The sequence below is a fragment of the Xiphophorus hellerii genome, chromosome 8 (genome assembly GCF_003331165.1).
Source record: "Xiphophorus hellerii strain 12219 chromosome 8, Xiphophorus_hellerii-4.1, whole genome shotgun sequence".
In the NCBI taxonomy this organism is placed as follows: Eukaryota; Metazoa; Chordata; class Actinopteri; order Cyprinodontiformes; family Poeciliidae; genus Xiphophorus; species Xiphophorus hellerii.
The window spans coordinates 1927705-1944050 of record NC_045679.1 but is presented as its reverse complement, the minus strand read 5'-3'; the positions used below and the strand labels follow the sequence as shown (position 1 = coordinate 1944050).

Below are 16346 nucleotides of genomic sequence, written 5' to 3'. Positions count from 1 at the left end.
TGTGAGGTTACTCCAGAATAAAATAAAATACAGTATAAAATATGAATATAAAATATTAAGTGCAGGACTGACAGTAAAATGGAAGTTACGTAGCTATGTATATGTGCAAGGTATGAAGTGGAGACCAGTTTTTGAGTGCAGTCCAGTTAAGAGTTCAGCAGTCTGATGGCAAGTGGGAAAAAGCTGTTTCGGAACCTGGTGGACCTGCACCGGATGCTGCGGAACCTCTTTCCAGAGGGCAGCAGGGAGAACAGTCCATGGTGGGGGTGTGAGGGGTCACTGATGATGTTTCGGCCTCGGGACACGCAGCGCTGGGATGAAATGTCCTGGATGGAGGGAAGGGGGGCCCCGATGATCCTCTCTGCTGTCCGAACCACTCTCCTCACGTTCTTCCAGTCAGAGGCGCTGCAGCCTTCACACCACACAGAGAGGCAGCTGGTCAGAATGCTCTCTATGGTGCTTCTGTAGAACGTCTTGAGGATGGGCGGGGGCAGGTGTGCTCTTCTCATCCTCCGCAGGAAATACAAACGTTTCTGTGCCCTCTTGGCCAGAGACGTGGTGTTCACAGTCCAGGTGAGGTCGTTAGTGATGTGCACCCCCAGGAATTTGGTGCTGCTGACCACCTCCACAGCCGAGCTGTTGATGAGCAGTGGAGCGTGGCTGGGCCGGTTCTTCCTGAAGTCGACGATCATCTCCTTCGTCTTGTCAACGTTCAGGATCAGGCTGTTGTCTCTGCACCAGTCCACCTGCTGCTCCACCTCCTCTCTGTAGTCCAGGTCGTTGTCGTCTCTGATGAGGCCCACCACCGTTGTGTCGTCCGCGAACTTCACGATGTGGTTGGTGGCGAACCTGGGGACGCAGTCGTGTGTCATCAGAGTGAACAGCAGAGGGCTCAGGACGCAGCCCTGAGGGGAGCCTGTGCTGAGGGTGATGACATCGGAGGTGTGTTGTCCGATCCGGACTGACTGAGGTCTGTCGGTGAGGAAGTCTAGCAGCCAGTTTCGCAGGGGGGTGCTGAAGCCCAGGTGTCCCAGTTTTCCTGCCAGATGCTGTGGGATGATTGTGTTGAACGCTGAGCTGAAGTCCAGGAACAACATCCGCACATGAGTGTTCTTCTCCTCCAGGTGAGCCAGGCTCAGGTGTAGGGCGGAGGAGATGGCGTCCTCAGTGGAGCGGTTTCGGCGGTAGGCAAACTGGAACGGGTCGAATGTGGAGGGGAGTCTGGAGACGATGTGTTCTTTTACCAGCCTTTCAAAGCACTTCATCATGATGGGAGTCAGTGCCACAGGCCGGTAATCGTTGAAAGAGGTGACTTGAGGTTTCTTCGGCACCGGAATGATGGAGGCAGTTTTGAGACAGGCTGGCACTGTGGCTTGGTCCAGTGAGGTGTTAAAAATGTCTGTTAGGACACCAGCCAGCTGACCTGCGCATTCCCTGAACACCCGCCCAGGTATGTTGTCGGGGCCTGGGGCCTTCCGTGGGTTGACTCTTTCCAGAGTCTTCAACACATCGGCTGTGTCCAGGCAGAGTGCCTCCTCTTCCTGGTGGGGAACAGTTTTCTTTGCCGTAGTACTGTTCAGTGCCTCGAACCTCCCAAAGAAGTTATTGAGTCCATTTAGAAAGTCAGCATCAACTTCACCCACTGGGGGGGAGGATGGATTGTAATCTGTGATCGCCTTTATGCCTTGCCACATACTTCTGGTGTTGCTGGTGTCGTGGAAGAACTCCTGTATTTTTCGACTGTGGGTTCGTTTTGCTAACCTGATAGCACGGTTCAAGTTGGCTCTCGCTGTCCTCAGTGCCTCCTTGTCGCCAGACTTGAAGGCTGAGTTCCGTGCTTTTAGCATTTCACGTACCTCCTTAGTCATCCAGGGTTTTTGGTTGGCCCGGGTGATAATGTTCTTAGTGATGCTGACGTCCTCTGTGCACTTGTTGATGTAGGCTGACACAGTCATGGCGTACTCATCGATGTTGATCTGGTCGTTGTAAGTGGCTGCTGCCTTGAACATCTCATAGTCAGAGCACTCAAAACAGTCCTGAAGTGCCTCCATGGCCCCCTCAGTCCACACTCTCACCTGCCTCACTGTAGGTTTTGTTCTGATCAGCAGGGGCTTGTATGCAGGAATTAGCATAACAGATAGGTGGTCTGAAGAACCGAGGTGGGGGCGGGGGGCTGCTCTGAATGCTTCTTTGATGTTGGTGTAGGCCAAGTCTAGAGTATTCACTCCCCTGGTTGGAAAATCCACATATTGGTTGAAGTGAGGGAGAACAGTCTTCATGTTGGCCTGGTTAAAATCCCCAGCAATGATGAAAACGCCCTCTGTGTGTGAGGATTGCAACTCACTGATGGTCCGGTAGAGAACACTCATAGCCTCTTTAGTGTTAGCACTGGGGGGCACATATACGGCAGTGATGCTAACAACAGTAAACTCCCTGGGCAGGTAGAATGGTCTGCAGTTAACAGTCAGAAGCTCGATGTCCGGGGAGCAGTAACTGGCGACAGTCATGGCATTTTTACACCAGTTGTTGTTGATGTAGATACACAGCCCCCCTCCTCGGGTTTTACCGCTGAGAGCGCTGCTCCTGTCTGCGCGGAATGTAGCGAGCCCCTCCAGGCTAACAACGTTGTCCGGTATGGACGAGTTGAGCCATGTCTCTGTCAGAATGAGAGCGCAGCAGTTCCTCAACTCTCTCTTTGAAGACAGTTCTAGTTGCAGATGGTCTATTTTGTTGTCCAGAGAGCGAACGTTGGAGAGGAAGATGGACGGAAGCGGCGATCTGTGGGGGTTAGCGTTTAGCTTAGCTGTTAGTCCACTTCGACAGCCGCGCTTCCGCTGCCGGTCGCACCGCCTTCGCTTTCTCCTCCTCCGGCTAGTGCTGCTAGGCGAGTCCGCTGCGCTGCGGGCCGCTGGGTCTTGCTTCCGTAGCACTCCGAGATCACGTAAACACTCTAGAGTAGTCGTATTTATGAGTCCGAAATCACTTGATGATCGTAATTCCAGCAGACGCTGGCGATCATATGCTAACTTACTGAGTGGATGCAAAGTTTGTAGCGTTTTAGGCGGCGTATTTTGCTCAAATACTCGCAAGTTGTCGAGAGCCCATGCAGCCGCAGCCATTTTGGGCGCCGCCATCTTGGTTTTTCACAACAGTTATACTGTGAAACATGTAATGATATTTAATAAATGTAGCTGTTTGATCATACATTTCTGAAAAAAATTGATATGTAACCAGTAACCTTGGATGTCAGGATGTTGTATAACATTTTAGCCCGCATCAGATTATTATTTTTTTACATATATTGACTGAAGGCCCAATTACTCAAAAATTAAAAAAAGACAGTTTTACTAGCTGCTTGATTTTTACACAACTTTAAAATCAGGTTTAAGTGGACATTAGCCTTCTTAAACTGGATAATGAAACTCTCTTCCTTATTTTGACAAGTTCAAGAGTTCGATTTTAAAATATAGCTGAGCACTTAGTCCTGATCCTACAAATCCAGTGAAATGGCCCCATACCATAATATGAAAATGAGAGCCAGCACTGTATTATTTATGGAAATCCATAGATAATAAGAATAACTATTTCTCAAGCACTTAAAACTCTAAGCATTTCACAGTTGAAAATTGTTCATCAAAAGCAGCATTCTGTAAGGAAAAGACTGGGTTCATTTGATTGCACACCTGGTGACAATAAGTAGCTTTGGGACTGATGTGCAAAATTTGTAGCTACAGAAACAACAGATGTTCAAAATCGGGTTTGATTGAATGATTTCTCTTTTGTTTTGTTTTTCTCACATTTTTAGATTTTTCCTTTTTTTAGACTACCTAACAAATGACATTTTGTTATTCTTAGATAAGGTGATAGATTATAGATCATTTAATTCCTTTATTGTCTTTTCCATTCAAGATAATGATTGTTTAAATACATAAAAATATTTTTCATGCTGTTAAGACAACAGACAGCACATCTGAGGTAAAGGAGGAAAACCTTTTGAATTTTAGATTTTACTGAATACATGATTAAAAATTATCCCAGCAATGTGTTTAGTTTACAAACTAAATATTTATTTTGCTAACTAAAGTATTTTTCTGCAAAGTGAATATTTAGTTTTCTTTTTTCTCATTTTGTTATTTTATGTTACAGTTAAGGACTAAAATTGTCATTTTAGTCCTTAAAATACCAAAACTTCTTCATAAGTTTATATTTAGTTCCATCGGATAATGTAATTTTTAAATATTAAATGATCTTTTGATCAGTACTTAAGTCGCTTTTTTACCAAAGAGATTTTTACTCTATTGAATCATTTCTTTAATGGAAACTTTTTACTTTTGAGTAAATAAATGTTGAAGTAGTACTACTCTTACTGCAGTGCAACTTTTGGCCATGAGTAACTATATTAAATGCTTAGGGTAATTATAAATAAAACTACTTATTTTGATTTTGATCCGAGATTGAAAGAAGAATTTGAAGTAAAATAAACCGTTATTTTAACTTAATGTTGTCAGTGAACATAATAGAGCAATGTTTGCTCTTTAACCAGGTGAGGACAGTTTTTTTCTGGCATATTGTGAAATAATCATTTGATTTAAATTGCAACACTAAGCCGAAAGTTAACTCAAGACTTAAAAACTTTAAAAACAAAGTTTAGATGACTTATCTTGTTAAATCAACTTCATGAACTTTAATTTCTGAGTTAAAACACAAACAATTTTCTTGTTGACTTAAAATAGATTTTGATGGCAGCAGGTGATCTTTAAGTTAAGCCACCTACAGATGTTTTTCTCAAACTTAATGAGACATTTTGCATGTAATACAGTTTTTTTGTTAGTTAATATTTACTAACAAAAGTTTAAATAATTAATGTTGTAAATAACAATTATGTGATTTGGTTTCATTGAAGTTATGAGAAGTGAAATGGGGAATCAGACACAATGTCCTTCACCAGTAGGTGGCAGTAAAGTCCCTTTAAGTTGGTTCCCATCGGTCTTAAGACAGGAGAAGGAGAAGAGGTTGAACTTTCCCAGGACTCCAGTCCAAGTTACGGTGAGCAAGGAGAAGAGGTTGAACTTTCCCAGGACTCCGGTCCAAGTGACGGTGAGCAGCAAGCAGAGAAATTCTGTTCTGTTGCTTCCAAATGTGTCATAATCGGTCGGTTTATATCACACCGCATCAATCTGGATTCATTTATGTGGTTTGTGATTAATTTAAGAGGTCTTATGTGGGTTAGTGATGGGTAAATGAGGCGTCATGTATTGTTTCAACCCATAGCAAAACTGTATTGATACTGTGTCACTGAATACTGACACCTGCTGGACATTAAAAATCCCTACAGGCAAAGCAGTTCACAGACTGATTTGATGACTTAGTCTACACATCATTTGTCTGTATCAGGATGGCGTATGGTTATAAGATGGAAAAATATGTAATCGGCATATTTTGGGTTTTTTTATGCTTCCCACACGTGTGATGAAGAGGTCTGGCCAACTTTTTCTTACACTGATTCTTTTCAGAATAGTCGCCTGACTGGACTTTCTTTGTAACTGTACTGCCTGGACTTTGCTGAACAGAATTATCACATCTCAATGGCTGTGAAGATACTATTGAAAAAAATTGTCTAGAATATTCATTTTGTTTTTGTTCTCTTTTTCTCTTCTGGTTGCTGTGGTGTACCTGGTTTTTTAGAGGGGATGGATGTTGTTTTTGTTTGTTTATTTCGGGGTGCAAGTGGAATTCAGCAGGGGGGAATGTAACAGTGTTTAGGTTTAAGTTGTAGAATCCCACTTGCCTTATATGGATCAGTGCAATGGGGAAATAGCGCCCCCTCTTAGTGTGGCTGGTTAAATGTTGCTGGCTCCTGTACTCAGTGCCAGTCTGTGAAAGCTGCATGAGAGGTGAGTTGCGTTTTTCAGCACACAGTAGAAACGTATTAGCAACATAATTTTTATTAACTTAGACAAATAGTGTGAAATTTACTAATTACTCGATGTGTGCCTAGCACCAATTTTTGTACTTTTAGTTTAGTTAATATTATGAAACACTTTATGTGCTAAGTTAAATGATAACTTAATGCTCAGTTTAGTGTGCTGAATGAAGCGGAGCCGTTGCACTGATTTGAACTCCCCATATGTTCCCATTCAGGAAATAAACTGCTTGATAAACCAGAAACTTCTCATCTTCATTAAAAATCTACACAAGGCAGAGTCGAGGGGTTACTGGGGCCGGCCTGGTACAGTGGAGTGAAGCAGAACCCGGTTACACATGTTCAGTTACTTTGAGTTCATTTAAGTGGGTCAACCTTGTTTAGGTCGGGCTTATATTTTTTATGTAGCATAGTCCGAGTTTTGTCAGTGAACATCGAGGTTATTCCATTATTGTGAAGTTAACTCTTTTACTAGTGTAATCAAATTTACAGCATTAATACTGATGTGTGTTCCGATATGTCCTCTTCAAGGCAAACCAACGTATGAAATACTATATTAGCTCAATCCAGACTGAATCTGGGTCACTGTGAGGCAAACGCCACGACATCAGACCGACATGCATGTAAATTAAAGAGGCGATACAGCAAAACCACGGTGGATCAACAAGTTACAAAAACTGTGTCTTCATTATTTACCCCAGAAGAGGTCAATAATGACAACACTGCAGCGGAGGCTGTAGAAGAGGAGCAAGTTGGAGAGGCTGAGGAGGAAACCCCAGGAGAAGAGAAGCTCAGCAAGGCTGCAGACTCTGAAGAGGAACATGAACCATTGGTGTTGAAATATGTGTTCAGTTGGAAGTGTCTGTTTTCTGTCATTTAATAATTTAATGTGGTAAAACATTCATGAAACGTTTGATTCAAGCTCTTCAAGTTGCATGTAAACAGGTGATGAAGTGAATCACATTTTATGTAAAAATTTGATATTTAAAATATTTCAGGTAATAAACATACATGTAATGAAAGATTATATTTTTAAATAAACATTTTATGTGATTAAAGTAAACAATTGTATAATCAGACATTTTGCAGTGAACATTTAATGTAAACAATCAAACCAGATGAAAGAGCCCATCTTTAAATGTTTAATGTTTAATTAAACAGTTCAGGGTAAACAATAAAGGTAAATACTATGAAATAGATCACACTTTAAGGAAATATTTGTTGTATTTTACATATTTCTGGTAAGAAGTGAACATGTAATGTCCTAGAATTCTATGTAATTGAACATTACAGGTAACAAATGTGATGATCATCTGAGGTAATAAATTTTATGAAAAATTTTTAAACATTTTTAAAAATATAAAATTAAAAAATTAAAAAGGGGTCAAAATGTAATAAAGATGGGTGTGCTTCATCTGTACAGTCTAAAAGAACAATTTCACACTGATTTTGAGTTAATGGGGAAGCTATTTGGAAGCTATTGAAGAAAACATTTAATATTAAAATTATTTAAAATATTGTATGTGACTTAAAATTTTAATAGAGGATAGTGTGCCTCGTGTAACACCATGAATTATCCCTTTTTTGTATCAGTTGGTCACAAGGCAAGGCATTTATTTACAGGAGTGTTTGGTTCGGAAACTGACGTCCCCGAACCTCCGAGCTCTTGAGGAGGGAGCGGTGGAGAACAGCTGGCCGAAATTAACGTTCATAAATCGGATCAACTTTGAGCTAAACGCCCCTTACTCCAATATCCAACTTGAAAACAACTTCGATGCGGTCGGTAACACAATGAAAATGCCGGAATAAAGTTTGTTTTGGTCTGTGGCCTCAAAAGATGGCGCCGAGCGACTGCGCGAGACATAAACATCACACACAGTGACGTCAGTTCCAAAGCTCTATTGTAGTGAAAATAGGGAAAGTTTTCCTCAACACCAAACACCATTTTCACCTCCAGAGTCCGAATGTGACAGAAAAACAGCAAACAGAAGGAAACAACATGAAATGTGTTCATTTGAATTTCCCAGATAGTGGAGACCCTGGAAGAGTTTTATGAGAGGAAAATAGATTTTCATTTAAAGCAGGAACAAACTGATGAATCAGAAAAAACTGTAGAGTTTTTCTAAAACTGCAGATTAAGATTAAATCCTCTAGAGGGCGACACACATCCTCAAGACTGATTCCAACAGGAACACCTGGGGAAAAAACAGGAAACAGTTGAGAGAGAAAAACTCATTGAGTAAACACCCTGAGGATGACCTTTGACTCCTGCCTTCGTCTCCGACTGAAATCAAACTAACACTGAAAAAGGAGAACAGAGAGAGAACTGAGCAACTAGACACTGAAACACAGACTGCTGCAGGAGGAAAAACAAGACAAAGTCAAAGTAAGTTCAGAAAGTTTCTACAGGAGAGAAACTGACTTCCTGGTTTGACTTTCTGTCTGCTGTGATTTCAGCTTCACTCTGAGACAAAATGGCTTCCAGATCAGACGATGATCTCTGCTGTCCGGTCTGTCTGGAAATATTTAAGGATCCGGTTCTTCTGTCATGCAGCCACAGCTTCTGTAAGGAGTGTCTGCAGAAATATTGGAGAGAGAAACCAGGAAGAGAGTGTCCAGTTTGTAAAAGGAGATCTTCTAAAGATAATCCACCTTTTAATCTGGCTCTGAAGAATCTCTGTGAGTCTTTCTTACAGCAGAGAGAGCAGAGAGCTTCAGAGGATCTCTGCTCTCTGCACTCTGAGAAACTCAAACTCTTCTGTCTGGACCATCAGCAGCCAGTTTGTCTCGTCTGCAGAGATTCAGATTTACACAAAAACCATGAATTCAAACCCATCGATGAAGCTGCTCAGCAACACAAGAAGAAACTTCAGGAAACTCTGGAGCCTTTAAAGAAGAAGCTGGAGCTCAGGAAGAAAGTTCAGGAGGAGTTTGATCAGACAGCAGAACACCTGAAGGTCCAGGCCCGACACACAGAGAGGCAGATTATGGAGCAGTTTAAGCAGCTTCATCAGTTTCTAGCAGAGGAAGAGGAGGCCAGGCTGGCTGCACTGAGGGAGGAAGAGGAGCAGAAGAGAGGGATGATGAAGGAGAAGATGGAGGCTCTGAGCAGAGAGATAGCAGCTCTTTCAGACACAGTCAGAGCCACAGAGGAGGAGCTGAGAGCTGAAGACGTCTCATTCCTGCACAACTACAAGGCTGCAGTGGAAAGAGTCCAGCGCTGCCCCCTGCTGGAGGATCCACAGCTGCCCTCAGGAGCTCTGATAGACCAGGCCAAACATCTGGGCAACCTGGCCTTCAACATCTGGAGCAACATGGAGAACATGGTGACCTACACTCCTCTGGTTCTGGACCCAAACACGGCTGGTCCAGAACTTTATCTGTCTGAAGATCTGACCAGCTTTAGAGGAGGAGAGGAACAGCAACTTCCTGATAATCCAGAGAGATTTGATATTAAGTGGTATTCTGTTGTGAGTTCTGATGGTTTTAACTCAGGGAACCACAGCTGGGATGTTGATGTTGGAGACAGTAAAGCCTGGAGACTTGGTGTGTTAGAAGAGTCTGTTCAGAGGAAGGGAAGCATAAAGTCTGGAAGGTTGTATATAGTTTTCTATTCAGGTAAATACTCAGCACGTTCTCCACCAGCTCCTTCCACTCGTCTCTCAGTCCAGAATCTCCAGAGGATCAGAGTGAATCTGGACTGGGACAGAGGAAAGCTGTCCTTCTCTGATCTGGATACTAACACACACATACACACCTTCACACACACCTTCACTCACAGGATGTTTCCACTCTTCTCCACTGATAAAACATTTAAGATCGTACCGATGAAGATCTCAGTGATCAAGCAGCAGCTCTGATGATCTCAGCATGAAGATCACAAAGTCCAAATAAAAACTTATTGATCAGATTGAAACTGTGAGTTTTAAAGAGGAAACTGGAGATGATCTGATCATCTGGAGATTCTTCATCTCTGACTTTCCAACTATTGTTTCCATTCTAGCAGAAATTAATGTCAATATGTTGAATTGAATGCTGTCTATTTGTAGCTGCTTAGTGATAAAACTGAACTACTGAATGAATCTGAAATGACCTTTTCAGTTACTTCTAAGTTTTTATTTGTGTTGCTTTGACTATTTCCCTGATCAATGCTGTGTTTAAACTTTCTATCATCACTTTTATTATTCAGTAAATACCAGAAAATACTGTGATAATAATCTAAGTCCATGTTGTCCATCGTTAATAACAGGAGATTTTAATCTGGTCTAGAGACTTTCTGTTCAGTTCAGTTCCAAACACTTTGGTTCATCAGACCTTCATAATTAAGAGATTATCATCCAGTTTGTTACTATAAAGATTTCAGAACAATAATAAACTCTACATGATGTTTGTGAAGCACCAAAAACTGAATATTGTTGCAGGAGGGCAGCGTTAATCTTTCATTTCTGATTCTTTAGTCTGAGTTTAGTTTTGGTTTTGAAACAAAACAGAGGAAGAAGTTTTGGACTTTTCATCTCTGTATAATTTGTTTTCCATTTTTAGGGAGATGATGTATGAAATAAGTGCAGAACTGTAATAAATGTTATTTCCATTCATTTCTTCTCTGAGGTTTTATTTTGGTTTCCATTTCCAGAACTTACTGTCATTTTTAGAGTCTCAGTTTGGATCCACAGTTTGAAAGTCAGAATGTGATGGAATCAATCAAATTAGCATCAAATCGTTTCTGATTCATTCACTGTTGTGTCAAATAGTAGAACCTCCTCCAAACTCCAGTTTGTTTCTTCTGATGGTTTTAGTTTCATTTGAAGGCATTTGGTTCAGCCAGCAGGGGGCGCCGAGGCAAGCCCTTCATGTATCTTTCATGGTTCTTGGATCTTTTAAACATATCAGGCTTTTAAATCCTTTTCACATGTGAATCCTTCACTTATGGTCTAGTTAAAGTATAACTGCAATGCTTTGGTCTGATTCCTGGTTATTGTAGCTCCACAGACCCTCATCTTCCTGTTCTGAGGCCTTTTAGAGCAACTTGTTTGTAAATTCTTTGTTTTGTTGCAAAGTTGCATTAAATGTCCAGTAATGTTTCCTCTGATTGTGGCAGGTTAATTTCTATCTATTTTAATAATAATGGCCTTGTGGTCTGTAAGGATAGAAGGTTCTATCTCTGAGTCCATCACTTTATCTACAATATCCAAAGAAATCAGCCAAAAGTCAAAGTGAGACTGTTGAGATCTGTCCCTGTTCCTCCATGTTAAACATTGGAATCAAAATGTTTATTTCTCCATATATTGATCAGGTCCGTTCTATTACAGGAAGGTTCTAGACTGGATGCTGATCCGTTTCCTGGTGGCCGTCTGTCTGCTCTCTCGTCCATCAGGGTTAAAATGAATGAATGAAACTTTATTTCCAACATGATAGTAATATAAAATCATGCACTAGAACAAGGAAGGCAAAATACATATTTTTGTACCACAGTAATCTTAACATGCTGGAAAAGGAGCAGGAAGAAGAAAGAAACTGATGACCTCTGACCCCATAAACTCAGACAATATTTTCAGATGGACCCTCATTAATAAATCCAATCAAAACTAAAAATAAACTGGTTCATTAATTTTCCATTTGATCTGGGTTTACATATGTCTAAATATATACATCCATACCCACACACTCATATGCGTTAGCCTCAGTTTACGGAAACACATTAGTGCCAACTCTCACCCATATTTCTATATCTTGTGAAAATGACCTCCTTATATTTCCTTTTAAATTGTATTAAATTCTGACTTTGTTTTAACTCCTCATTTAACTTGTTCCATAATTTTACCCCATGAATTGAAACTCAAAACTCTTTCTTGTTGTTGTTAAACTACGAATCCTTAAGTTTGAGTTGAAGTTTTATCTCCTTCTCTTTCATAAAACCTGCTCTCTATGAGCTCAGGCTGCAGTTTATTAGACGCCTTAAACAGAATTTGACCAATTTTAAATTCCACCAGATCTTCAATTTAAGAGTTTTAGATTTTAATAATAACAAGTTTGTGTTCTCATAATAACCAACATTATGGATGATTCTAATGTTTCTGTAGGAAACTCAGTGGATGTAAAGAGCTTTAATTAATTCCCCACACCTCTGAACAATATGTTAAATATGTTAAATCAGAGAGTTATATAGAATATGAAGTGATTTATTATCCAGAATATGTCCAGCTTTAGCCAGGATTGATTTGCTTCTACTTAGTTTATTCTGTAAATGTTTAATATGAGGTTTCCAACTGATTTTGTTCATCACTCTGAGAAACTTATTAACATAAACCCTTTCTAGAGTTACACCCTCTGTCTGAACTTGAATTTGAGTATTTTTGTAACCCTGATTTTAGTGATAATTTATTGTCAAACCGTTTCTTTAATTGACTGATTTCTGACGAATATTGCCAGCAATCGTCCCACTTTATGAACGCTACGTCAGAAACCCAGCGAGTGCTGTTAGCATCTTACAAGATGGCGTACCAAACTGCTCAGTGTAAGAAACCTGACACCATAGCGGAGGAGCTGATACTGCCTGCAGCGTTAGACATGGTCTCTACCATTCTGGATGACAAAAGTACAGCAAAAATAAAAACTATCCCTTTGTCCAATGACTCTGTTGCCATACGTATAAATGACTCTGCTAACAATCTTCAAGAACAGCTGGTAGATGAACTCAAAGACAATGTTTTGCCCTACAACTTGACAAAGCAACTGGCAGCAACCAAGACTGTTTGTTTGTGTCTTATGTACATTTTGATGTGACAAACTCTCTGTGTGAGGATCTACTTTTTAGTAAATATGTCAGAAACAGAGCTATTCAAAATCCTGGACTGCTTCCTGACTGAGAATGGGCTGAAATGGGAGAACTGCCTCGGTGTTTGCAGTGATGGTGCACAGACCATGGCAGGGATGAGAAACGGAGTTCAGGCTCTGATCAAAAAGGCCTCAGCCAATGCTAAGTTTACACACTGTGTTATACATAGAGAAGCACTGGCTTCAAGGCACCTTTCCTCTGAATTAAAGGAGGTTGTGGCTGACATCATAGGTGTGGTCAATTTTATAAAGACCAGACCTCTAAAAACAAGAGTCTTCTCTGCCATCTGTGAGGAGATGGGAGCTGAACACCAAGCTGTGATGTTTCACAGTGAAGCACGGTGGCCGTCACGAGGAAAAGTTTTGTCCTGAGTTTTTGAGCTCAGAGAGGAGATGAGAATGTTTTTGGTTCAGGAGCACAAGTATGAAGTCACAGAAAAATGTAGTGATGAGAACTTTCTGGCAAAACTGGCCTCCCTGAGTGACATATTAGGAAGGCTTAATGAACTGAATCTACAGCTGCAAGGGAAAGATAAACCCCTCCCTCAGGTCACAGACAAGATCAGCTCTTTGACTCGAAAACTCTCGATGTGGAGCAGGCGACTTGATGAAGGAAATACTGACTCATTGGGGAACCTACATGAATTTGTGGACAGTGCTGAGGATGACTCCACCTCAGTGATTCCCTGCATCAAGCAACATATTTCATCATTGATGGGATTCTTTCCTGAAAACAGTTCCCAGTATGACTGGGTCAGAGATCCTTTTAATGGACCAGCTCCTACTGGTTTCAGCTCTGCAGAGGAGGACCAGTTCATCGACATGACATCTGACTCCACATTGAGACTGAGGTTCACATCACAGACACTGAGTGAATTCATGCTGAGAGTAGAGAGGGAGGATCCACTCTTAGGGCAGAAGGCTGTCGGCGTTCTTATTCCGTTTGCAACATCATATCTTTGTGAGACTGGCTTCTCTGCTGCTGCTGCACTAAAGACCAAGTCCAGGTTTCAGCTAAACATTGAACAGGAGCTGAGAGTTGCCGTGTCATGCTTCAGACCCGCTTCCAAAAGCTGTGCTCTGCAAAACGTGCTCAATGCAGCCATTAGTGGAGCGTGGCCCATCTCTATCCCCCTCAGAACAGAGTTGTAACCACATGCACTCTCATGTGAGAAAAGTAACACATTTCCAAGAATGACTGACTGGGAACCTCCAGTGTCTCTCAGGATACATACTGGCTTTAAATCAGAGGGATCAGCTGTCAGTGAGATTAAGCCATCGAAAATGAATGGTTCAAAACAGGGATCAGGTAGTTTGTCACCACAATCATGTGCTCTTATTACAGGGTTCTTTTTTTCACAAAAACAACACATTTAGTTTGCTGTGAATTTGGCTGTTTTGCGTTTTAAAGCTAAACAATCAGCAATGACATGTCCAGGTTTGTTACAGTAGAAACATTCACGGTTTTCTTTTGGAACTGTGGTTTTAACCATCGGGGACTGTGGCACAGAGCTAACATGTGACTTTTCATTAAGAATGAAGGACTTATGGGTAAGCACATACTCATCAGCAAGAACAGTAGCAGACGCTAGAGTAATCACCTTCTGTTCATTTAAATGCTACACCACACGTTCTGGAATGCACTTCTTAAAGTCTTCCAACAACATTAGTTCACGTAAAGTGTCATAATTGTTGACCTTGGATGCAGCACACCATTTATCAAAGAGAATGCATTTCTCTCTGGCAAACTCAAAATGTGCTTGTCCAGCAGTTTTCTTCTGCTGTCGAAACTTCTGTATATAAGCTTCTGGGACCAACTCATAAGCTTGTAAGACAACAGCTTTAACCAGATCGTAATCTAAGTTATCTTCTAAAGGAAGAGCTGCCAACACCTCTTGACCTTTACCAGAAAACTTATATTGTAACAAAAGAGGCCAGGTTTCTCTAGGCCATTGCAAAGCACCAGCAATGCATCCAAATGCTGCAAAGTATGAGTCCACCTCAGATTATCTGAAAGCAGGTACTAAAGAAATACACTTACTGATGTCAGATGGCATAGCAGACATGGTGGTGGAACCTGGTGTAGGGCGCTCGAGTCTGGGCCTCCAGCTCAAGTTTGCGCAGCTTTATAGCTTTATCAGCCTCTATTTCCAGCCTCCTGACCTCAAGCTCCAGCTGAGCTCTTCTATCCTGGGCTTTTTCCTCAGCCTCCATTTGGAGACGTGCCAACCGCACCTTCAAACGAGCTCCATCTCGTCCTTCTGAACTCACAGAGGACAGTGGATCATAGCGAGGGAGTGAATGAGGTGTCTTCCCCCGGTCACTCACTGCTGCCTCCACACTAGGACCATCTTGGAGATCCTCCACAGACGAGGCCTTTTGGCTCGGCACTGCAACTTCCAGGCAGCCAATCAGAAGATGTGCTCTCACAGCTGACCCTGCATAACAATGAGAAGAGCCTGCACAGCCTCAAGAGGCCAGGGGCCGTAACACACAGAATAATAATTTACCTTATTCTCCATGAAAAGATCAAATTGATCCCACACAGGAGAAATCTTCCTCTTCCTCTGTTGATCCATGCAGGTATTCAAATACGAGCCAAAAACCAACACAGAGCAAAGGACACAATGTATCTCCATCCAACAAAACCCACAAACGTGACGACACAGTTTCTCCCTCATAAATACAATTTGATGCGTTCACAACCAAACGACACAGGAAGTGTATCGGTCATGTGGTTTTCCTTAAAGTGATACGGACACCGACACGGGGGTTCATCTTGTTTGCTTGGCACATGTACCGAGGTTTCTGTGTCGTCTGGCCCATCGCTACTACGGACCCGGCCTCTCTGCACCATTAGCTAGCACCTGCAAGCTAGCACCTTTAGCTTGCGCACTTGGACTGACAGAAGCCCTGAAGTCAAGTTTCCTTGAGAAATCCATTCAGCTGTGAAAAACGCCTGGGTGGACCTAGCTCCGCCTTCAAGACACAGCTCCTCCTCAGAGCTGCAGTTTCATACCTTCCGCATCATAGAGCTCCCCTCCTTGTTACTCCCCCACTCAGGTCCTTCAAACTAGCCAGCAACAATAAGCAAACACCTGGTGGAGCATTGTATCTGCTGAGCTCATTATAGGAGCTACTTCTCAGTTCAACACTGGTAAAAATGTTGATAAAGGTTAATAGAGGAGCCATGTTGTGATGATTTCATGAAGCTGGAGTTGGAGAGAATAGGAGGTTCTTAAAGAGACAAAGGCACAAATTCAAGAACAAAATTACAAAAGCAAATTTCTTTTTATTCATATCTGATATAATATGCATTTTCAAAACAACTGATATAATTTCTTGATTGTGCTACAAAATGGCACCAAGTGACTGGAAATCTCATAGCACTGCCACTTTAGCACATATGTTATTGAAACAATCCAGCTGCCTTTGCTTTAGCTATGGCAACAAAACAGAAATTACCTGACCATAACTATTAGAAGTATGAAATAACTGAAGCAACAGTTTGACTCCTTCATTCAGATCTTCAATTAGCAATCAGTCAGTCGGCTTTAATAAAGAGTAATGTCTGTGTCGCTGTTTGCCA

The 16346-nt window shown here is 41.6% G+C and overlaps 2 protein-coding genes across 3 annotated transcripts in view; both read left to right on the top strand.

Moving 5' to 3' along the window:
- Window positions 1–16346, top strand: part of LOC116723912 (nuclear factor 7, brain-like) — a 153432-nt gene that overhangs the window by 57704 nt on the left and 79382 nt on the right. The window lies entirely within an intron of this gene.
- On the top strand, window positions 8191–10518 carry LOC116723920 (nuclear factor 7, brain-like). Its single transcript, XM_032569148.1, has 2 exons — window positions 8191–8309; window positions 8381–10518. The coding sequence occupies exon 2, from the start codon at window positions 8398–8400 to the stop codon at window positions 9781–9783; it is 1386 nt and encodes a 461-aa protein (XP_032425039.1). The 5' UTR covers window positions 8191–8309; window positions 8381–8397; the 3' UTR covers window positions 9784–10518.